The following is a 25,468-nucleotide window of genomic DNA, read 5'->3' as shown; positions in this document are numbered from 1 at the left end:
TCCGGCTCTTGAGCCCAATAGAAAGTTCATTCCATCTGGTGGATGGGAAACTTTCCTTCCCAGAGCTATATTCGTCTAATGGCTCCCTCTGGAAAGAGCTTTTGTTCTTCGACAGCCTAATGGATGGCCAAGGTTACTGGAGTCATTGTTGTTAAGGTGAGGTATTTGTCGTGATTGAACAGCCAGCCGACTATCTGAAAAGACACGGGAGTATCATAAGGGGGCTTTTTAAAAAATCCCCCCCAAGTGTGTGCGAGGACTGCTTTTTTCCACCTTCTCATGCCCACATGTGCTTTCAAAATGGAGCCACTCATGAGGTGATAGCTAGGGTTTTTTTTTTTTTTTGGAGGGGGTGGGGTTCTGAGTCAATGGGGTTTTTGAGTCCTGGGTCTAAGATGGGTCAAAGCAAACGTGTGGTTTGAAATAAGCTCGCTGCCAACCGTGTGGCGCTGCTGAGAAGAGGAAAGCTGATCTAAACACCGCTTCTCCCCATGCCTATGGTTCTTACTCTTTCTCTCACTCCCATCATCCCCCCATCTGTGTTCCCTCCCTCTAACCAGCTTGCACAGTATTATGGTGGAGCTCCAACTCCATTTTCCCTCTTGGCGTTTTTTTTTTTTTTTCCCCTCCTTCAACAGCCACGCTTCTCTCAACATTTATTTGGAATGACAAGCGAGGGTTGGTGGATGGATGACAAAGATGGTGAGATGGATTTTCTCTATCATTAGCGGCCATGCATTCTTTGCTCACATCCTGAACTCATAATGTGCAAATGATAGCGGCCAGGGTCGTCTCCCTCCTACACAGTCCCAACAGTGGAGGCTATAATGAGAGGAGTTGGAGCAAGCCTCATTTGCATGCCGTCACCAAACACAAGAAGTCATTTGCTTTGTGCAGGAGTGTCAGAGTTATCATCACCTGTGTGCTTTGGTCTGATAATTGCGGGGTGAAAAGAACATCAATCAGAAGCTGATTTTTTTTTTTTTTTTGGGTTTAGTTTTCAAGCGATGTGTTATTTTGGACGGAAATAGTGAAGTGGTATGGCTGAAGATGTGCCAGTGTTCATTCGTGATTGGAGCGGTGGAGAACCCATTTTGGTCCCACTTATGTCAACAACCCGTAACTCAAGTACCGTTCCACAATGTTCTTGTCATTATTACAAACACGGTCAGACACTTTTGTCGACATAACATTTGGGATCCGTAGTGATAATTTTTAGTAGTATTGTCAACTTCATTATCGCTAAGGAACAGCGACGTGATACCAACCTCACCGCTCTGTGTCCTATTGGAGATCTTGGAGAGATTGACCCAAAGCCATATTGAGAAGTCTGGAGTGACCTAGTCAAACTCCAGACCTGAATCCTATTGAGATGCTGTGGCACGACCTTAAAGAGGCGCTTAGAAACACCTCCAATGTGGCTGAATTACTAGTGCAAATTACTAATGCAAATTATTAGTGCAAATGTTCGATTGCACTGAAATGAATTAATTGGGCTAAGGGTGGCCCAACCACCATACAGCATCCATATCAAACTTGCGCGGGCCGCACTAACAATAAACTTTCATATCAAGGCGGGGGCCTCAAACTAGTGTCCTGCGGGCCACATTTGGCCCGCAGGCTGCATGTTTGAGACCCCTGGTTTAAACAATCATGGGAAAAATGCAAAACTTTCTTATTTTTTTTTAAATTGGTGTTGTTTTTTTTTATGATAATGTTAAACCAGCATGGTCGTGTTAACGTTCTTCTTCAGGAGCATCATCCATCTCTACACTTCTAAACCTCCCACTTTTTCCCCTTCCCATCCATCTTTTCCCTTTTCTTTCCTCTTTCTTTTGTTGGACTTCTATCTTGTTAATTTTTCCCCCCATTCATAGTAATCAGATACGTTTGGAAGATGGCGTCGCTCCTGATGATTAATTCCCAGGCAAAGCAAGTGAGACCCTCCCCCCTCCACAGCAACTTGACAGTAACAATGAATCATAACGCTAACCTTCCCGGATTAGACGGTGCTTTCATTGATCACATGAAACAAAAAGTGAAAAGGAGAAGTTAGAAGTTGCATTGTGCAATGTGTTTATCGACATTGTGGCACCGCTGAAGAGCTGCATTTATTAGATGCTGTATGGTTAACGTTCACTTAGCCTCTATCCCCAAATAGTAGTCTTGGCTTGAATAGCGTGAACAGACACTGTGCCTCCATTAGTCATTTGTTATAGCGTCCAATTAAACAAACAAGTAACCACTTCTTTTCACATGTAAGATTGTTGACTGCTTATTACTGTTAACTATTTGTCTTGTATTTGTGAAGGGGGGGGGGGGGGGGGGGGCTAAAGCCAATTAATAATAGTTGCATAACAATCCTTGGCCTTGTACCTCCTAAAGTCTTTAATATGCACCATATACAAGCACATAAATCAGCCAAGCTATGAATAATTGAGACACTGTAATTGTTAGGTTTCAGGCGTGTGTGTGTGCGTCCCTGCTGCCTTCAATGGACCGCCGTTCCTTTCACTGTTTTAGCACCTTTAATTTCCGTTTTAGGTAAATCTGGATTAATTTGGAAGGCCCCATCTGGATTAATTTAGGCTGCTCTTAGATCAGGGGTCTCAAACATGCGGCCTGCGGGCCAAATGTGGCCCGCAGGACACTAGTTTGAGGCCCCCCGCCTTGATATGAAAGTTTAATGTTAGTGCGGCCCGCGAAAGTTTGAGACCCCTGATTTAGGTTAAACATGAAGCTAGTCTATCATCACTCATCATTTCACCCTCAACTTTGTTTTGTGTGCACGGGAATGTCATCCTTTAGGTACCACAGCAGCGTCATGCTGCGCCCACCTGTAAGTCCCACTGAATAAATCAGCTGCCAAATTGCAGGTATCAAGTCCTGCAAAATGGGGTTGCTTTCCACTTTCCTCTGCTTTCCAGTCTTTTACCAGGAGTTGAGTGCAAAAAAAAAAAAAAAAAATCATGTTTCATATTTTGTGGTGGAAAAGCCTGAATGTGCCGTGTTTACCGTTGTGTGCCCACAAGTTCTCTGAGGCAGCGTGTGACTGATGAGATCTCATTTGGTGAGAGTTACGTTTTTTACGCTGATGTGGAGACAGATAAGATTTAAGACAAAAAAAAAAAAGTCAGAAAGCTCTCAGCTCGGGATGTGAATTTACATTTATTATGTATAAGCTGAGCCGGGCTGAGCTTGCGAGCAAGTCATCCCTGATGTTCAGTTAGCGCTGAGGATGTGTCACCTGTCTCTTCCTGTCCCGAATGGTTTCCCCTGACTAACATTACAGTTGTACCTCCTGGCAATACAGTGTGTGTGTGTGTGTGTGTGTGTGTGTGTGTGTGTGTGTGTGTGTGTGTGTGAAAGAGAGAACAGAAGTTTAACACCATGTGAATGTGACAGACAAGATGCAGTATAACCTGCCTGATCCAAATGCAAGCAGCAGTTTATTTAGTTTATTGGACTAGTGTTTTTCAACCTTTTTTGAGCCACGGCACATTTTTTTTACATTGGAAAAATCTTGTGGCCACACCACTAACCAAAAATGTTACAAAATGTCACCATGATCCCACACGTGCATTAAAAAGTCTATCGGAGGAACAAGGTAGGTGTTGCCACACGGACCAATATTACATTGCTATGCCAGTCTTTACACCACAGACACTCCACAGTAGCCACAAGTTTTTTTCTTTCCGAATGACCTTTCAGGAAACAATGGTATCCATAGAAAGGAATATTCCAATCTCTTGTCTACATGCGGCGTGAAAATCAAACAGAATAGTCAATGGGGCATGCCCAGTAAAACGTAAACATCAACATCACGTGATACCGGCTTCCCCGAGTTTTTCTTTCACTTGTTGGAATAACTCCATATTGTCAGTTTTTCGTCTGTCCAGTCTTGAAATTGAAAAGTTTGAATCAAAAACAAACTTTGCTTAGCAGTCCAATGCCGATTGCTCGCTTCCATTTTTAAAACTGAAGAACGTGGAGCTGTGTGTTACGTCATATAGAAAGAACGCACCCGGGATCAATTTAAACAGGAAAAGATCACATTCAATCTTGCTAATATTTCATAATTAAACTCATGTTTTATATAGATATATGTTTTATTTTTTATTAAAAATGGACTTGTGAATAAAGTATAGAAGGGTTTAGATTCTGTTCCACAGATGGCGCTAATGCACACAAAAGCTGCTTGCCAACCGCAAATAAACAACAGAAGAAGGAAAACACCACGAAGAAGAACGCACCCTGACCAATTTCCGATACCTGAATTGGATTGGGGAAAGGAATATTCCATCCCTGTTCAATTCTTTCCATTTGAGTAAATATACCAAATGCAATTGGAATATTTGGGTCCATATATTCATAATATTTGCAAATGATGATTAATCAATGTTAACTATAAAAAGTGATATTGGATAATTCCTCACGGCACACCTGACGGTTTCTCAAGGTACACTAGTGTACCACTGTGCCAGTGGTTGAAAATCACTGCTCTTATGTGTTCCAGGAGCTTTTAGTTAAGTAAAGTTATCCTCGGTTCACTGGTCTAAATGTCAACTTGTAATAGGACATTATCATAAAGTGCAAAAAAAGTGGAGCAAAGTGCGAGATAAAGTAGTTTTTGGAAGTGAGGGCAGCACAGCTATGCTTTCTTGTCACGTAGCGGAGTCATGAAAAGGTGACAGGAAAGGGGAGAGCAACCAAAATGGCAACTGTCATGTTAAACATTTTCCTCTGTGATGGAAAGGATGACAGAAGAATAGGCAATTACTTCCCATTTCCTTGCACTCCAGCAGGAAATTGTCTTCTCGACCAGTGGTCGCCCACCTTTTTTGAGTCTGGGGATCGGTGTGCAATCAGTTTTCATCAAACCTCTGAAGATCTTATTAAGAAAGCTTAACATCAAGGACGGATGACAGCCGTGAACTTGATTGACACCCAGCTTGTCTTCCACTCACGCAGTTAAAAAGAACAACAACACACATCATCCCACCTTCACAAAGTAGCTTACAACATGAAATTATAAGCACAGAATGGATACAGACTCACCATTGATGTGTGGGTGATAGGCCATGTCAATAAATACAAATAAATAATAAATAAATAATTATAATAAATAATAATAAAATAATAAAGGCAGGGGGAAAGAGTGTCAATCAATTAATCCATTGCAATATTCCTTCATTCATTTTCTATGCCGCTTATCCTCACAAGGGTCACAGGCATGCTGGAGCCTATCCCAGCTGTCTTCCGGCGAGAAGCGGGGTACACTCTGGACTGGTGGCGTAGCCAATCACAGGGCACATATAGACAAACAACCATTCATACTCACATTCATACCTATGGACAATTTGGAATCGCTAATTAACCTAGCATGTTTTGGGAATGTGGGAGGAAACCGGAGTACCCAGAAGAGAAAACCCACGCATGCACGGGGAGAACCGTGTGGCCATCAACCAGATAATTTTACGCTTCCAAAGAGACACAATCATTCATTCATTCATTTTCTACCGCTTTTCCTCACGAGGGTCGCGGAGGGTGCTGGAGCCTATCCCAGCCGTCTTCAGGCGAGAGGCGGGGTACACCCTGGACTGGTGGCGTAGCCAATCACAGGGCACATATAGACAAACAACCATTCACACTCACATTCATACCTATGGACAATTTGGAGTCGCTAATTAACCTAGCATGTTTTTGGAACGTGGGAGGAAACCGGAGTACCCGGAGAAAACCCACGCATGCACGGGGAGAACATGCAAACTCCACACAGAGATGGCCGAGGGTGGAATTGAACCCTGGTTTCCGCGCTAACCACTCGACCGCCGTGCCGCCGAGACACAATCAACTGGAGTTAATCATGATCACTAAGGAGACGATAATACGCCTTGTCATCTTGCTTTCAAACACGTTTCAAAGTATATATTTCATGGTTCATAGAAGCCATTACGGCCCCAAAATGACTAAGAATTAATGTATGTCAACTTTGTATCCGTCAAGTCTATCCTCAAGTGAAAAGTGGGTTTCTAGTGTAATAGCTGACCTGGTAGACATGGTAGGCATTAGCGGCTCTGCCCTGGAGGAACACAGAAGGGATCCACACGTTGATGAGCGCCCGATGAGCCCTTTAAGGGGAAAAAAAAAAAACAATAACATCATGACTGCTTTGGCCGATTACGTCCATCTTCATAATCGTCATCATCATCTGCAACACTTGGTGAGCTCCAGCAAGTGGAAAGTGTCATGTGAGCATGAATGGAGGCATGCTGTGTTGGGGAAAGCATGGTTGAGATACGAGAGAGATGATCTCTATTGGGCAAGGAACCATATCAGGTCATTTGAGCAGATGTTCGAAACCGACCCAGCACGCCTCACCATGAAACCATAAGCCAGAAATGTGTGATTGTTCCCAGGCAGGAAAATAACAGTAATGTTGAAAAATGTTTTCAACGTTCTCAATAGATTATGAAATCTATAGAGACCTTCACACCTGTGTCTTTGCAGTTAGCCTGAGGGGATTTAGTGCCTCTCTTATAATTCAGTCGTGTCATCTGTGTCTTTCTACTTTCTACTCTGAATGCACTTTCCGTTTCTGTCTGCATTACATTGTATTGCAATATTGCATCCACCTGTCCCAACGCAGCCAAATACATGAAGAAATATTCATTCCGTTATATAACATGATACGTGACTTGTGTCTGATATCATTTATACCTGGTCCCACTTCATCATCAAGATCTTATTTTTAAAAAGCCTGTTTTTTAGAAAAGATGCTGCTTTTTTTAAGGATGTCATTAGATGTCATCATACATGCTCAAACGTTTTTTTTTTTTATCAAAATCAAATCTGAGACCCAAAGGGGTCCTTTCCGTGAAAAATCAGCGCATTTATGTCGAGCATGAAATGACTTCAGTAGGAAATCATGCAGTGACTTCCGGTTCTGTGCAAAATAAGCATCAAAATAAAATATATTAACTGAGATATACCACAGTAATTGAAAAAAGTACTTTTTTTTACCTTTTAAGCCAAAAAATAACGTGATCAAATATTAACATAACATAGTGCCCACATTTGAGACCAAATATGAGGTGAAAGAAAAACAGGAAAAGTCTAAAGAGTAGTGCAGCGTGGGAAAAAGCTCTTGCACAATCGTGGGAAAACAACGAAAACAAACAAAAATCCTCATCGCCCTTCGCTTTATGTCAAAGTCAAAAGTAAATGCGCAAACAATGGCTCGTTTCGGTTTTTGATTTCGGTTATGTTGACGACTGCACGCGTCCGAAGTGAAAATGTTGACTGTTATTATAAAAAGTCAAAGCTGATGTGTGTGAATATCTTGTTTTGCCTAAAACATTAAGAATAAAAGGTCTGCTTTCATGCATGACTAAGAAAATTAATCACATTTGAGCAGCAGAAATCAGAGTATATTTACATTTTTTAATCGAAAAACAATGAATATGAATAATGAATGAATTGTTTCAATGGTGTTACTGAAGGTAAGGAATTCTTACGTTTCAAAATCCGAGAGGCTGGGATCATCCGATGTTTGGCTTAAATCCCCTGGAACCTGAATATATATATATAAAAACAGAGGAAAAAATCAAAGTGGATCAGTCATTATTCCCGACCACGGGATGTGAGGTTGATACGTGCACATGTAACATGCCAAGCTGGAATCACTGTTTACTCAGCTGCAGGAAACATCTGGAACATTTATGCTGTTTAGGGTGAACTGTAGGAGCTCCTGTTGGGGAACAGTTGTTATCCTGATCTGACAAGCCCCTGTGTAATAGTGTGTGTGTGTGTGTGTTTGATTTGCTTCATTCTAGGGTCCCACGTCCCTTGTGGACCCACATGACCAAATCCAGATGTTGGAATTCTGCGTGATTACATGTGAAAAACAGTGTACGCCATTCCTGCCAGGCATAGGTGGCGTATGATGCACGAAAACCAGCGGGGGGGAAACACTGTCGCCGTCACCGTGGCGACCTCAGCATCTTTTAGCTTTGATCACACCGTCCAAGGAGCACACACAAAAATAGCAGATTGTAAAGTAGCGGGATATGTGTTGTGGTACCAAGCCAGAGTTAAAGTGACCAAGGTTTTGAAGAGAAGCTCTTTGAAGATGCTGAGCAACAAGGACACAAACACCCACACCCACACGGTGAGCAGTCCAAAAAGGAAAGGCTGAAGTTGAGGGATAACAAGTATAACATATCTTCATCTTCCTGAGACTCTCTCTGCCACATCAGCTCACGCCACAGATGGTGTGTGTGTCTGTGTGTGTGTGTGTGTGTGTGTCTGTCAGTGTTCAGGGTGCAATCAAATGTTGGTATTATGTAATCATTTTAGTCGGAGCAATATTGTTGTTACATATAATAGCACTTAGATAACAATACAGTCATTCGTTTATCGCGGTTAATTGTTTTCAGACAAGTGAATTTCTATGTGATAGGATGAAAAATTCATTAATATTTTCATAATTATGGCATAGAAAACCTGTTTACCGTCTTCTAAATCAGGGTCTCAAACATGCGGCACGCGGGCCAAATGTGGCCCACATGACACTAGTTTGAGGCCCCCGCCTTGATATGAAAGTTTAATGTTAGTGCGGCCCACGCAAGTTTGATATGGATGCTGTATGGTATCATGTACCCAGAAAAAATTATTACGTTTGATTAATGTTCATGTTAAAGGTTAAATAACCGTTAATAGTTATCCTCCCTATCCGTGTGGAAGTGGTAAGTTTTTGGTTATTTAAGTTTAAAGGAAATAACTTGAAGGCTACCGTTTAGGTCGCTAGCTCTCTAGTTTGCGAGTTAGCATGTGTCTCAAGACCCTGCAGTTGCGCAATATGTTGTAAATAAAAAAAGAGTATAAATGTGACTATAGTCGTGTTTTGTCATGTCTACAGGGCTCTAATAATGCTTTGTTCATTTTAATCTGAAAAAAATAATTTGTCTACCCACCAACTATATGTGGTTTCTTAATTTTGAATTATTTGCTGTTTTATTATTATTATATTTATTTATTCTTGATCTTATTTTGTGTAGAAAAATAAAAAGTAAGATATTTGAGAACAGTAGAATGTTTTATCAGAGCTTTTCTTGTAGAAAATCGGAACCAAAGCAAAGTTTATTCATTTTTCTGTTTTTAATAAATGCGTTTTTTGGTTTTTTTTGGAAAACCTAATGCCTCGCCCAGACCCTAGCTCCAGTGGCCCCCAGGTAAATTGAGTTTGAGACCCCTGTCCTAAATGCATTTAGTTTATCAAAGAGCCCCGTGTGTCTGTCTTCACTAATTATTCACTATTATACAGAATTCTCCAAAAAAAAAAGTATTAGTGGAAAGATCTGTGTTGATAATAACTCACCGGTCCTCTCAGCTCAATAAGTTCCTGTCTCATCTGCACAATGAGGTGGTCTTTGGCCATTAGGTTGCGGTATAGGCATTCATTAAACTCGATCAACTCTCCGTGCATCTCGGCCACCTGTAACACACACACATATGCACAGTCACACATTATGGCTATAATAAAAACGAAAAACAATTAAATTTACAATTCTCAATTGCCCACGGAGAAGGAGCAGTCCAGGTGGAGTCTAATTAAAATTGACAGCAGGACAGATTTCGGGGAAACAGTTTAACTCCATCCTGCGGTAGAGGGGATGGAGCCAAACAGGGAGCACATCCAACGAGAGTGAAGTAGGCGAAAGCAGTTTGGAGCCCAGGCAGTCAGAATCCTGCCAGCCTGCTAATCAATTGTCCTCAGCTCTAACGAACCTTGACAGTGTTATCCACAATTCTGTGCCCTCATGCAAATAGTTCTGACAAATGACTGTGTGTGTGTGTGTGTGTGTGTGTGTGTGCGCGTGTGTGTGTCCAATGTCCCATCTTCCTAACCTGGCCAGACAGTGCAGACAGGTCTTTGTCATGAGACTGACAGCTGTGACACACACTGTGCTTTACACGAGGCACCTGCTGCCACAACCATTTCAGCAGGGTGATGTCACGCCATTGGCAGGTGAGACGAGCTCGGGCACCGCTGGTACTCCAACATCGACCGGTACCCGTTAACTTTTTCACATTGCATTTAGAACAGCATGTCATGAAGCCTCTTGTGAATACTCGGCTGCAAAGTTGCTGGTGCAAAGCCGAGATAACTTTGCTTAAAGGTGGATATTCGGGTGTCAGCCTGGACCAGACCATTGTGTATAGGCATATCATCCATTTTCTATGGCACATAATCCTCATTTCGCTCATGGTGGTATGATGGAGCCTATCCCAGCTGACTTTGGGTGGAAGGCGGCGTACACCCTGGACTGGTTGCCTGCCAATCGCAAAAATTACTTATTGTGTGACTGGTTGCAAAGACTGTCACTGTCGATATGATGCCAACAAAATTTATACTAGTCAGTATACTATAGTCAGTATTTATACATTCATTCATTTATTTTCTACCGCTTATCCTCTCGAGGGTCACAGGGGGTGCTGGAGCCTATCCCAGCTGTCTTCGGGTGAGAGGCAGGCGGGGTACACCCTGGACTGGTCGCCAGCCAATCACAGGGCACATATAGACAAACAACCATTCACACTCACATTCATACCAATGGACAATTTGGAGTCGCTAATTAACCTAGCATGTTTTTGGAATGTGGGAGGAAACCGGAGTACCCGGAGAAAACCCACGCATGCACGGGGAGAACATGCAAACTCCACATAAAGATGGCCAGGGTGGAATTGAACCCTGGTCTCCTAGCTGTGAGGTCTGCGCGCTAACCACTTGACCGCCGTGCCGCCCCTATGGACAATTTGGAGTGGCCAATTAACCTAGCATGTTTTTGGAATGTGGGAGGAAACCGGAGTACCCGGAGAAAACCCACACATGCACGGGGAGAACATGCAAACTCCACACAGAGACGGCAGAGGGTGGAATTGAGCCCGGGTCTCCTAGTTTGCACGCTAACCACAAGACCGCCGTGCAGCCCTATACATATGCAAGGATAAAAATATAAACATTACAACACTACGGACAAAGATTAACATCATAATCTAAGATACCAATGTAGTACTAACAGAACTGCAAAGTCACGTCAAACCACTGAATAGCTACTTTGAATAGCTACCATTACTTCATACCACTAACAATAAAAATCAACACATAATAATAATAAAACTCCAAAGGCAATTACAATCTATGGATATTATACTGCAAGGCATAGCCCACCCTTTTAATTAATGCTCTAAATATTGTCTTTCATCAACAACGACATAAGAGCTGTTATCCTTCCCAAGGAGACTAAGCTTTGATTTGTGCATCCCTCTTTTGTTTCCCAATATATGGCACTTTAATTGCAGCACACAAGTTATGAAGAGAATAGCAATGTGCACGTGTCCTCAGGCTGCCGCTTAAATCTCTCAGCCAAATACAAGCCAAGCTCCCGAGGAAGTCCTAGAATAAAAAGGTAGATACGCCACCTCGGCTTCCATGCGGCTGATTTTGGCAATACTCTTATATAAACTTTGCATGTATAAAAAAGAAGTAAATCTTGATATACTAAATAAATGCTGTGGGTCAAGTCAGTTGAATTACAACTTTTGAGCAATACAACTCTGGTATTGCATAATGTTTAAAATACATGGTCACAGACCCCCTTTTTCGTCCTCAAAACTGTAAAGCTCTCCCCAACATAACAGCATTCAAATCACAATTATTGTTTTTATGGCACTGCAGCTCTTGAATAATTATAAGAGCAAATTCATTTGAAGCACAGAGAAACCCAATTAATTCTCAGAGATAATCACTTGTATTTTTTGTGATGTATGCATCCAAATATCCAGCGTAATACGTGTGGTGATATGCGTGTGACTGCACATTAATTCTACAGTATATTAACCTATACTTTGACCTGCATTCTTGCCTTCCCTTACAATTGACATCCCGAAGTTCTGACCCAATCTATAATGTAGGTTTGCATCAGGTCATCAACTATCTGCAAGTGGAGGATGAGAAAACTAGTGGTTGCACAATCAAGTGACCACAACAGGTCATTACATCACCGAGTGGCAAATTTGAAATAATTAAAGGGCACCATGAGAACAAGTTGGGAGTTTAATTAAATCCCATTTTTGCAAGTGGATCCAAAAACCATCAACACACACACACACAGGAATTAATAAATCAACAACCAAGGTAATAAACTAGCCTTGTATTTGAACATGTATCATTTATTTAATAATGTGTCTGTTTTAGCAACATCAGACAATCATCACATTAAATGTGGAAAGATGTGATGCAATAATAATACGTAATATATCATAATGCATGTTCTCCCCGTTCATGTGTGGGTTTTCTCCGGGTACTCCGGTTTCCTCCCACATTCCAAAAACATGCTAGGTTAATTAGCGACTCCAAATTGTCCATAGGTATAAATGTGAGTGTGAATGGTTGTTTGTCTATATGTGCCCTGTGATTGGCTGGCAACCAGTCCAGGGTGTACCCCGCCTGCCTCTCACCCGAAAACAACTGGGATAGGCTCCAGCACCCCCCGCATCAATGTCATCAATGTCATCATAAGGACCCTTTGTCAATTTGATGACAATAACGCAGTTGCGTGGGTGTTTACATTTTGAAAATAAGTCCATTACGACCGAACAGTGCAGAAAGGTAACTTAAAAAATCAGAATCTGAAAATCTGCTTTGACCGAGAAATGGCCGTCCTCCAAGTTCTGCCGACAGAAATTAGTCATGACAAATGTACTTTCCGCTGCCATCTTTACCCTTTTATTCTCTATGTGAGCAAAAACTAATTGGCATCGTTTATCAAACGCAAAGCAAAATGATGCATTTTCCGATAAATCACTAAAGTTGATGATCTCTGTGCAACTTTGGAATTTTAAATGGAGTGCATTCAGATGGTTTTTCCCTGTTGATAATATTTCAGAGCAGGGGTTTTAAAGTGTTGCAGAGTGAGCCTTCCCTCAGAGAATAAAACACGTTTGGGACCTTACCTACTCCCTGAAAAGCTTAATTTCTGCTCAGCCAAGACTCTGTTTACTCTCTAACCCTAGGAACTAAAAACCAATTTATTTTGCCTTTGAACTGTCTTCCGCGTTTTTCTTTATTTTTCTCAATCTGCTGTGCTTCCCCTGAAGTCTTCTTGCGCCTACTTTGAAAACCCATTACAGGGGGTGTTACGTTACAAGTTTTGAAATGGAAATTGACAGGTATATTTTGTATTCTACGTTTGTATTGGGAGTTTTCTACCTCGGTTAGAGTCATTAATCCATTCGAGAGAGTCGGACTCAAACCAAAACATATGTTAACTGAATCAGCTTTTCGCAAAGAAAATAATGCAAATCCAACAAGTTTTGGAATGGAAATTGACAGGTATATTTTGTATTCTACGTTTGTATTGGGGTTTTCTACCTCGGTTAGAGTCATTAATCCATTCTAGAGGGTCGGACTCAAACCAAAACATATGTTAACTGAATCAGCTTTTTGCAAAGAAAATAATGCAAATCCAACAAAGCTGTTCCAGACACCCAAAAGTGTTCAAAAGTTCCATCCTTTCATTTTTCAGTATGAGGCATCGTTGGAAAAGGTCTGGACCAACCGATTACTCGATTAATCAAAAGAAGAAGCTTCGGATTAATCTATTAAGAAAATAATGATTAGTTGACGCCTTCAATGTTACTGCAGCCATCTTAAACTCAGAGAAGACAACCCATATACGACAGCTATAAGACATCTTATAGCTCTGTTAGTCACTTCAGCACATCTGCTCCTCAACAGGAGGAAACATGCCTGAAAGACGGAAGAGACAAAAAGAGAGCAAAAAGGGACGAGCGTGAGCGCCGACCAATATAGACATCACAAGCTGTTCTGTCCACTATTCACTGGGAGTAAAGAAAAGGCAAAACAGCTACAATGGAACACAGAGGGAGTGTGAGAAAGATGAGAGCAGCAGATGGACCACTTGAAAAGGCAAAGATGGGTGTTTATAAAAGGCTAAATCTGGCCAATGATATAGACACGTAGCTCTTTGTCACTGCAGCATTACAGCACTTGGATCGCACATTATTTGGGCTTATGGGCTTTTATGACTTTGAAAGGCCGCACACAAATGTTTTAAAGTGGACTTTTATATTTTCATCATAAGCAGAATGATGCGGTGTAGCTCGTTCCTGTCATCTCGAAGTATCTTATTCCACTGATAAAACTTTGTCGGTATCAAGTATTCAAGTATCAAGGGGATAGTGGGTAGTTATGACAGCGCAGGATGATGTTTGAAATATTTGCAAACAAATAAATGATCTATAATTGTGTTGTTGTGGTCAGGCACAAAATGCATCTCCCAGATAATTGACTGTTTATTAAATTCCCAGCTTGAACACTGATTCAATCCTGACTCTAATTGGACATGGCAGGCCTAGCATGATTACTCCATTATACCACAGAAGGTGTCTGTCATTATTATCAATAACTTTATTAACTTCTGAAGTTTTCCCATGGAAAAGCTGGCGCCTTGGAATTTTAAATGAAGTGTATTTTTTTGGTTTAGATCAGGGGTCTCAAACACGCGGCCCGTGGGCCAAATGTGGTCCGCAGGACACTAGTTTGAGGCCCCCGCCTTGATATGAAAGTTTAATGTTGATATGGATGCTGTATGGTATCATGTACCCAGAAAAAAATATTACATTTATTAATGTTCATGTTAAAGGTTAAATAACTGTTAATAGTTATCCTCCCTATCCGTGTGGAAGTGGTAAGTTTTTGGCTATTTAAGTTTAAAGGAAATAACTTGAAGGCTACCGTTTAGGTCGCTAGCTCTCTAGTTTGCGAGTTAGCATGTGTCTCAAGACCCTGCAGTTGCGCAATATGTTGTAAATAAAAAAAGTATAAATGTGACCATAGTCGTGTTTTGTCATGTCTACAGGGCTCTAATAATGCTTTGTTTATTTTAATCTGAAAAAAATAATTTGTCTACCCACCAACTATATGTGGTTTCGTAGGTTTTTATTATTTGTCATTTTATTATTATTATTATATTTATTTATTACTGATTGATTGATTTTCTTTATTCTTGATTTATTTGTCATCTTATTTTGTGCAGAAAAATAAAAATGAAGATATTTGAGAACAGTGGAATGTTTTATCAGAGCTTTTATTGTAGAAAATCGGAACCAAAGCACTGAAAAAGTTTGTATATTTTTCTGTTTTTAATAAATGCGTTTTTTTTTTGTTTTTTTTTTTGAAAACCTGATGGGGCCCAGCCTTGCCCAGACCCTAGCTCCAGTGGCCCCCAGGTAAATTGAGTTTGAGACCCCTGGTTTAGATTCTCTTTTTTCACAATTGTGTACTCCTTCAGACATTTGACGTCTAGCAATATGTGAGCTTGGAAAAGGGCGTTTTTGGAGTTAGTTCACTCCTGTCCTCCTAAAAAAAAAAAAAGTAACTTTCCAATAACGTTTCAAAGCAGTTATTTTAGCCTTTTAACCGTGCTATTCATCAGTTAATTCTCCAAACGTTTCATGTGTTTCCACATCACTTCAGTGACTCTGAAAGTTCAAACAAAATTCATTTAAAAGCAGTATGAATAACCCACTGGCTTTCCATCATTTGGGAAAACAGACATTTGGAGTTGTATTATCGAAGAAATATAGACAATAAAGCTATATCTGCTCAAGTGGAAAATTAGATTTTAAAATTCATCAGACACAATTTGGTGTTCAATTTCTTATTTAGACATTTTCTTGCGAGAAGCATAAAAAAGTCAATACTTTGCAATTCTAAGACGGCCATACTACCTCCTGAGCCACTGCATTCCTATGTGTCTCCATACATCCACTTTTTGCCGCTGATCCGAATTCAAGTTGCAGGGGCAGCAACCTTAGCGGGGAAGCCCACACACCTGAGCACCCCCCCAGGGACCACTTGCCTGAGCCACCTCATCTGGGTTTTCTCAATGCAGTGGAGGAATGCTTCGACTCTGAGATTCTCACCTCATCTTTAAGTGAGAGCCCAGCCTCCCGATGGAGGAAACTCATTTAGGCAGCTTGTACCCGTGATTCTCTTGGTCACTATCCACATCTCATGACCATAGATGAGGGTAGGAATGGAGATCAACCGGAAAATGGAGAGCTCTTCACCACAACTTAATCTCGGACTTGGAGGTTTGAAGATCACGGCCTGATGAAGCCAGCAAAATCTGCAAAAAGCAGACCAAATCCTGCAGCCTTCAAATTCTGTCCATATAAGTAATGAACAGAATCGGTGACAAAGGGCATGCAGCCTTTAGAGAGTCCAATAATTGCGGACCAAGTTCTGACACCGGTCATACAGAGAGCCAATTGTCCTTTAATGACTTTGTCATAGCATCAAATTTCATATGAACATCCTGCCAGCAGTGATACGTACACAATTAAAAGTGAAAATGCACCAATCCTTAAAAAAAATCATAATACACATCCATCATCTCTCCATCTCCTCGAGTTGCTTTGAGGTTTCCCTTTCTTCAGGTCTTGGTTTTTTTTCTGCACATTAATATGTCTGTTTCTCATTTCACGCAGGCGCCAATCCACCGGGACACATTACAGTGGCCTCCTACTCGGATTGCTTTTTAGAGCCACTTAGATCACACATCCGTGGAGCCCAAACGGGACGCATTGTGGTGAATGCATGTGTACATAAACACATCACCTGCACACAACGTCACTCTATAACAGCTGCAAGTGTGTGAAATTCACAGGCTAGTCTGTGATTGCACTAATAAAAATAATAAAAAAAATACTGTATATATCCAGATCACCAAACATAAAAAGGCAATCTTATACCAAGTAGAAAACTTTATCGAGTAATTTTCTGATATTTTTGTGTTGGATGATACCAATATTGGGAAGCAAGGAGCATCAACCGTATTGATCTGCAAGGTATTTGGTTATATTATATTCAGGGTTCTGAGATTTAGACATGCAAACAACCTCAATTGACATATTTTTGATGTATTTACAGTCAATCATGACATCTCCAAGTCTAAATGTAAGTTTTTACACCGCTTGCCCAAATCTAATGTTTATTCCAGCTAAATATTGAGCTTGTCTCGTGTCATTTTGCAGTGTTTTGGTTGACAGGACACATGAACTAAAGAGGAAAATACTTTGAAGTACCCGGCGTATTTGCTAAAATATTTCTAAATAAATCCCAGTAGGATGCATGGAACCGAACCTGGTCATAAATACAACTGTGTTCCCCATCAAATGACGGTAAACACGCTCTAAAATGTAGCTGACCCCGAGCTGGCAGCAACAAAAAATCATCAAAACCTCAGTGTGACACTTTCAAAAGTCATATTTAGCAAATGATTGACAGGTACTACATCATTGCTAAATTATAACATTAGGAAGAAAAGAAAACAGGTAAGAGACATAACATTTTCACAATCTTCACTAGAGCTCTTACTTATATGAAGGCATATAATACTTATATGCCAGTATTACTACCAGTCAAATTATGAACCTCTACCTCCTCTACTTCCTGTTACAAAGCCTCGTCTGGCCAGGCCTGAGATTCACGTTGACAACCAAGCAATTCCAACAAATGTAAACAGCATTGAAAAATATGCCACACAAGAGTATGAATAAATAAATAAAAAATATATAAAAGAAATTGATTAACTATTCATATCCAAAACAATCTGATAGAATATTTCCTATGTGATTCTGTGCATGTCATTCTCATTAGAGCTGGCACATCATTGGTCAATCTCACAGTGAATAGGACATGTAATTACCCTTGAACACGGTAACACGATACCCAATATCCTACTTAGAATAAATACACTGCTAACAATATTACTCATGTGTATCCACCCACAAGTAATGGAATCACAGAAACCCTAAACACAGGAGCTAAACAGACAGTAATATGGATTATGCTCATTTGAAAATAACTGCATTAAGACTGAATTAGAATTTGAGCTAATCATACATAAATGGCGTAAAGCCAAGTATCAACACCAACACCACTCACTTCCTGGAAGTAGCAATCTTGTGAAAAGCTAATTCGAAGCTAACAGGACACAAACACATCCTTGTTTCAGCAAATCACGGTTGGGGTCTGGAACCAATTAAATACGATTGGTTAACGGAATATTCCATCCCTGTTTAATTCTTTCCGTTTGAGCAAATAAACCAAATGCAAATTGGAATATTTGGGTCCATGTATACCATTGACATAACGGCTATTGACATAATATTTGCAAATGATGATTAATAATTCATTTTCTGCCGCGAGGGTCGCGGGGGGTGCTGGAGCCTATCCCAGCTGTCTTCGGGCGAGAGGCGGGGTACACCCTGGACTGGTGGCCAGCCAATCACAGGGCACATATAGACAAACAACCATTCACACTCACATTCATACCTATGGATAATTTGGAGTCGCCAATTAACCTAGCATGTTTTTGGAATGTGGGAGGAAACCGGAGTACCCGGAGAAAACCCACGCATCATGCACGGGGAGAACATGCAAACTCCACACAGAGACGCCCGAGGGTGGAATTGAACCCTGGTCTCCTAGCTGTGAGGTACCGCAGTACGTCAAATTACGTAAAATTTGGGTTATGAACTGCTAGTACCGTAGGAACTGGCCACGATTTGGAATTTTCATTCATTCATTTTCTAACACTTATCCTCACGAGCGTCGCGCAGGTGTTGGAGCCTATCCCAATTTGGAGTCGCCAATTAACATGCAAACTCCACACAGAGATGCCCGAGGGTGGAATTGAACCCTGATCTCCTAGCTGTGAGGTCTGCGCGCTAACCACTAGTCCACCGTGACGCCCAAATGATGATTAATAAATGTTAACTATAAAAAGTGATATTGTATAATTCCTCACGGCACATCTGACGGTTTCTCAAGGTACACTAGTTGGTAGAAAATCACTGGTGTATTCCATGTTAACACTTTATGCTGAAACAGTACGCTGCAAAAAGTGAACAAACTCACCTCGATGAGCTTACGTTCATAGCTGGCTGCCAACTCCTCAATGTCGCCCATGCACTTACTCGGAGGGGCAGGGGTGTGTTCCTCACTCAGCTGCAAGACTGACAGAGCTGCAAGACACAGGACAAACATTTTTTTAAAAGATGTACAAAAACGACAATGGCATGTAAACCAGTTTTTCTGTGACACTTGCACTCGTGCATGATTGGAGAGAATGATGCACATCTGTATAATACACAAGCTACCAGCTTCTCAATTGCCACGCATCCCAATTAGCGTCTCATCCCAGCGTAGATGAGTCAATCCAACATACAGTACATCCACTCAAAAGTGCTTAAATGGAAATCCTCGTTTTGGTTGTACATACACAATGCCACAATGTAAGTTAGCACTCAAACATGTTTTTCCCCCCCTTTCTGTCATTTCTATTAAAATGATAAATGTCCCCTCTATCCCCCGCTTGCCTCTTCTACCCAGACTTTCCTCTCAGACCGAGCTCATTCTTTCTGTGTATGACTGCCGCTCGCTCACAGGCTTAAGTCATCATGGCAGCGCCTAAAGCGTTGTTTCTAAGCTCATAAACATCAACTAATAGGGTTCCCTCCGCAAAGAAGAAGAAATGGGAGCTCTGTGTCTTTGCAGAGAAGGTGTGGGTTTGATTGGATTTTCAGCATCACAGAAGAAAATTAACTTTGGAAATTTGACAGGAACACATACCCGTTGACACTCTGACAGACCCGCTGAGGGTGTGAAGGCAGTGATGGGAACACATACTCTCAGAACAGAGAAAATTAAAGAACTTGGGAGTTTAACATGTCCAAAAGGCTCCATCAAGTTCGAATAAAAGTTTGGTAAGATCTTCAAAAAGTGGACTATTATCTGAAAAACTGTGTAGATCTCGGAGGGTGTCAACCAAAAGGTAACATTAGTGTATTTGGAAAACAACTTTAATGCACCGTTTTATAAATGAGGCTCTGGTGTGTGTGAGTGACAGTAAGAAAAGCTCAGACTCGCTCTACTCGGGGAGGAGTCTTTTGGTAGCACCTGCTGGTTTGCATGTATAAACACCCACGTAGATCCCGAATATACAGTAAGACTTTTGTCCTACAGGGAAAAATGTTTTTATTTCAATCAATATGCAGATTTCAGTTTTTTGTTACGTTGACAAGGTGCCGATAAAAAGAAATGTGGACAAACCAGCCGACGAGAGAGGAAAAAAGGGAGAAGGGCCCATGTTGGGGGAGGGCGGATACACACCACAGATGTTCCTGGCTAAAGAAAATTGGGCTGACAGCTGGTGTGTAATAACAAAACTAACTGAGCATCACTCTCCAGCAGCTGTGTGTGTGTTATGAAATGTTGGGCTGCACATGAGCAATGTGTTGCATCGGAACAGCAACGCGTGTTCCAGACTATCCTGGACTAAAGCATCCCCGGAGTTTTTGTGTCCGTTGGGACGTTGGTTTAACTCAGGGGTCTCAAACTCAATTTACCTGGGGGCCACTGGAACAGGTTTTCCAAAAAACGCATTTATTAAAAACAGAAAAATATACAAACTTTTTCAGTGCTTTGGTTCCGATTTTCTACAATAAAAGCTCTGATAAAACATTCCACTGTTCTCAAATATCTTCATTTTTTTTCTGCACAAAATAAGATGAAAAATAAATAAACAAATCAAGAATAAAGAAAATCAATCAATCAGTAATAAATAAATATAATAATAATAATAAAACGGCCAATAATAAAAAACAAGAAACAACATATAGTTGGTGGGTAGACAAATTATTTTTTTCACATTAAAATGAACAAAGCATTATTAGAGCCCTGTAGACATGACAAAACACGACTATAGTCACATTTATACTTTTTTTATTTACAACATATTGCGCAACTGCAGGGTCTTGAGACACATGCTAACTCGCAAACTAGAGAGCTAGCAACCTAAACGGTAGCCTTCAAGTTATTTCCTTTAAACTTAAATAGCCAAAAACTTACCACTTCCACACGGATAGGGAGGATAACTATTAACAGTTATTTAACCTTTAACATGAACATTAATCAAACGTAATAATTTTTTCTGGGTACATGATACCATACAGCATCCATATCAAACTTGCGCGGGCCGCACTAACATTAAACTTTCATATCAAGGCGGGGGCCTCAAACTAGTGTCCTGCGGGCCACATTTGGCTTTTATTTTTTTTTATGACTGTTTCATTCATTCATTACGGTTCCATTGTTTTATTCCTATATTTTATATCCTGTGTATATTCCATGTACAAGTACAGTGAGTGACTTTAAGTCCAATTTAGCGGGTACACCAAAACGTGACTTGCATCATAATCATACTTAACCCGAGGATCACCTATATTTGTACATCATTGTATACAAGGTTCACATGAAGTGTACTGACTTCCTGAGTGCATGGAGTCTTTTTCAATATTCTGCAGCTTTATGCTCCCAAGAACAAAGCATACCAACAAACAAACAAAGAACCACTACAGACAATGTCAGTAAATATAGTTTTTATGAGTCACAAACCTCAAAATCTGTATGCACTGCCACCCAAGTTGAGATAAGGGTGATAAAGACCTATGCAGTAGAAACCATCAAACTTTCTATTCAACCAACAGTCCTATATTCAGACCAGCTGCAGGACAAAAGACTTAAGGATGGAGCCGAGGAAATAAACAACCCCATTAATCCTACCCTCAGGTGTGTAGGTCTAAATCTTTTCTAGTCAAATACATTTCAGGGAGCTCAAATCCGCTGACTGTGTTGGATGCTCTGACATCCTGAAAAATGTATACTACAATAGCCGAAGCCGTTTGATGGTTGAGAAATCTGAGCGTATGATTGGTGCATATGTGCAGTTCAACCTTAGAGACTCCCATGCAAAGACTAACATGTGAAAACACCACTTTGCTCACTTTCACTTTCTGTGGCATTCCATCCGCACACTATTTGGGTCATGCAATTAAATCCATTATGCAGACACTGCTTCCATAGATTAACACTGAACAAAATGGACATAATTTGTCTCCAGATTATAGGAACCTTAAATCATTGTCTATGCTTCAGAACACACGAACGATCCAATATAAGAAAAAGAAAGCATGAAGTGAAATAGACAGTAGATTAAAAAAGCAAGCATTGAGGTCACTTCCCAGCAGGATATTCCCTCTCAACTGGAGTGGAAACAACAAGAGGACCTCTAATTCCATACAGCAAAGCAAGCGGGTATCGCAACAAGTTCTGTGAAGTTTTTGTTGGATTGATCGGTTCTGGGAAACCACCACAGGCTGTGAATCAATACATTCAAACCGCACGGTTTGACGCCCAATTCAGACTTTTTCCTAAAATGCTATTTTTTTATGTGGCTGTTCACATTACAAAACAAAAACAAAAAATGCGACTTGTTAATGTGAACACTAAATACACAGGAAGTGGAATGCATGCGCAAAAGCACAACAATATAAAACTGTCAAAAATAACGCAATAATGATTTATTTGTATTTACTGTATACATGACTTGAATTGTCACCACAGTACGTCATTCATTCATTCATTCATTCATTCATTTTCTACCGCTTTTTCCTCATGAGGGTCGTGGGGGTGCTGGAGCCTATCCCAGCTGTCTTGGGGTTGCTGGAGCCTATCCCAGCTGTCTTGGGGGGTTGCTGGAGCCTATCCCAGCTGTGTTTGGGGGTTGCTGGAGCCTATCCCAGTTGTGTTTGGGGGTTGCTGGAGCCTATCCCAGCTGTCTTGGGGGGTTGCTGGAGCCTATCCCATCTGCCTTGTGGGTTGCTGGAGCCTATCCCAGCTGCCTTGTGAGGTTGCTGGAGCCTATCCCAGCTGTGTTTGGGGTTGCTGGAGCCTATCCCAGCTGTCTTTGGGGTTGCTAGAGCCTATCCCAGCTGCCTCAGGGGGTACTGGAGCTTATCCCAGCTGTCTTTGGGGTTGCTGAAGCCTATCCCAGCTGTCTTGGGGCGAGAGGCGGGGTACACCCTGGACTGGTGGCCAGCCAATCACAGGGCACATATAGACAAACAACCATTCACACTCACATTCATACCTATGGACAATTTGCAGTGGCCAATTAACCTAGCATGTTTTTGGAATGTGGGAGGAAACCGGAGTACCCGGAGAAAACCCACGCATGCACGGGGAGAACATGCAAACTCCACACAGAGATGGCCGAGGGTGGAATTGAACCCTGGTCTCCTAGCTGTGAGGTACCGCAGTAAGTCAAATTACGTAAAATTTGGGTTATGAACTGCTAGTTACCGGCAGGCATAGCCTAAGACAGCTATACCGAGCACCCACTCAGCTTTCGATGAGATGGCAGTAAAGGCTTTTGGGGAATTAATTAGCATTATTGTTGTTATTTATTAGCATCTGTACTTGGACTGCCGCAAAGACATAGAGGACAAAATACAATAAGCATTTTGTGTCACCTGACCAAGAAAATAATAAAGTGATAAAGTGTGTAAAAGAGTGTTTGGAAGTGAAGTTATAGCCTGACGCTGATGAAAAATAGTATTAGTCCCGTTTTGGAAACCTTTTGTGGAAAAAAAAGCAGAAGCTTCAAGGCCTCATATGAAAGTTTGCGACAGTACTTCAGAAATGCTCGATGGTAATAAAGCTGCTGAGAAACTGGGGATCTATTCAATCTCTTCTTGTTCTGTTTTGCATTTCTTGTCACCAAGATAACGTTTGCTTTGTCTGATCGAACTCTCCTCTGTCGTATTTCGGTCTTTGGTGGTGTTTTTGCTCATTTTTTATTGCAGCTCCTGTCGTCCCTGTGTGCAACTAGTGTATGCACATTCATTTGTTTTCATGTCAGCGGCTTTAGTTTTACTTTCTTTTTCTTTCTTTCTTATCTACAATCCCCTGTTTGCCCTTATCAATCACCCACTGCTGCACTGTGGTTGAAAAGTGCTCCCATGTGTCTAATCATACATACAAGGGAAGGCCAGACACTTTTCATTATGCATATTAATAACAAAATAATTCTTTTTTTGCATAGAAAGGTACATACCTCACACACTGAATTAATCTGCTTTTCATTACAAAATGACAAGTGAAAACAAGAAGAAAGGTCAAAAGCACATTTCGCAACAGAATAGCATTCACGTACGCAGTGTTGAGTTAATCACGCAGTCAGGCCGTGCATTGTTGATGGGCTGGCTAGGGAGCCGGCCGGCAGCTGGCTGAGTTAATTAACTACTGCTAATCAAACGCAATCTTCTTTAATTTTCTAATCGTTCATAGTTCATTTCTCACGTTCCCCCCTCCTTCAGATAACGGAAGCCTTTGTATGTCGGTGTGTGTGTGTGTGTGTGTGTGTGTGTGTGTGTGTGTGTGTGTTGGGGAGGAAAATTAGAGAAAGGGAGACCAGCCACAGCATGCCCTACCCTATTACCCTATTACATTGGGAAGAAAGCACAGGGGGTGAAAGTTTCATTTGAAATAGTGTCAGGAGGTAATATTAATTTTTTGCTTTCTTTTTTTCCATGCTCGTTTTTAAAGGGTGACACCGGGGGAGGCTATAGCGTTGTGATCTAAGAAACAATTAATTGTATTGTGCCTGTAATAACATAAATGGCTCTGAATGGCTAGTTTTTTTCAAACATTGTCTCTTTGTGACATCACAGTGAGCACAAGGTGTAGGCCCCGCCTTATACCGAAACACTCACCTACCCCAGTTAAATTAGAAAGTGAGTTCGGCAGTAGTCCGGAAGTCTTCAGGTACGCTTGGGAGTGTGACCAATCACAGTCGAGTGGGCGTGCCACGAGGCAAACATTCATTCATTCATTTTCTACTGCTTGTCGCGGGGGTGCTGGAGCCTATCCCAGCTGTCTTCAGGCGAGAGGCGGGGTACACACTGGACTGGTCGCCAGCCAATCACAGTGCACATAAAGACAAACAACCATTCACACTCACATTCATACCTATGGACAATTTGGAGTTGCTAATTAACCTAGCATGTTTTTGGAATGTGGGAGGAAACCGGAGTACCCGGAGAAAACCCACGCATGCACGGGGAGAACATGCAAACTCCACACAGAGATGGCAGAGGGTGAAAATGAAAACAGATTTTTTTTTTTATACAAAATATAATTTTTAAATTATGCTGGAATAGGTGCAGATACTGGAAGCTGGAAGTTCTAGAAAGCGTTCTATGCGGGTTATCGTGTGAAGCTGCTCTAAAGTAGACTAAAGGAGCATAATAGGTCCACTTTAAGTTCCTGAGTCCAGGCGCCAGCTTACACTTGCTACACTGGTTCACTCTGCCCTCTCCAAACCCTTGTGCAAGGCATTGTATAAAAAATGGATGGATCCTTGAACGTCTCTTCAATACAATCTGTGCTTTGATTGTAATTACTCGCATCACCTTCAAGTGTCTGTTTGCCCCATTCTTGTCTTTTGTTTCCCCACTTCAGCAATGACCCACT

The 25,468-nt window shown here is 41.3% G+C and overlaps 1 protein-coding gene across 1 annotated transcript in view; it reads right to left on the bottom strand.

The window, feature by feature from the left end:
- Window positions 1-25,468, bottom strand: part of snx29 (sorting nexin 29) — a 94,988-nt gene that overhangs the window by 24,033 nt on the left and 45,487 nt on the right. Inside the window, exons 15-18 of the mRNA XM_058061693.1 lie at window positions 19,013-19,119; window positions 9,380-9,496; window positions 7,518-7,573; window positions 6,050-6,131 (exon numbers count right to left, since the gene is read on the bottom strand). Coding sequence (XP_057917676.1) covers window positions 6,050-6,131; window positions 7,518-7,573; window positions 9,380-9,496; window positions 19,013-19,119 — 362 coding nt within the window. The remainder of the gene's footprint in view (window positions 1-6,049; window positions 6,132-7,517; window positions 7,574-9,379; window positions 9,497-19,012; window positions 19,120-25,468) is intronic.

The sequence above is a fragment of the Doryrhamphus excisus genome, chromosome 22 (genome assembly GCF_030265055.1).
Source record: "Doryrhamphus excisus isolate RoL2022-K1 chromosome 22, RoL_Dexc_1.0, whole genome shotgun sequence".
NCBI classification, from domain to species: Eukaryota; Metazoa; Chordata; class Actinopteri; order Syngnathiformes; family Syngnathidae; genus Doryrhamphus; species Doryrhamphus excisus.
The sequence above is the reverse complement of the archived record's forward strand: the minus strand, read 5'-3'. Positions and strand labels throughout refer to the sequence as shown.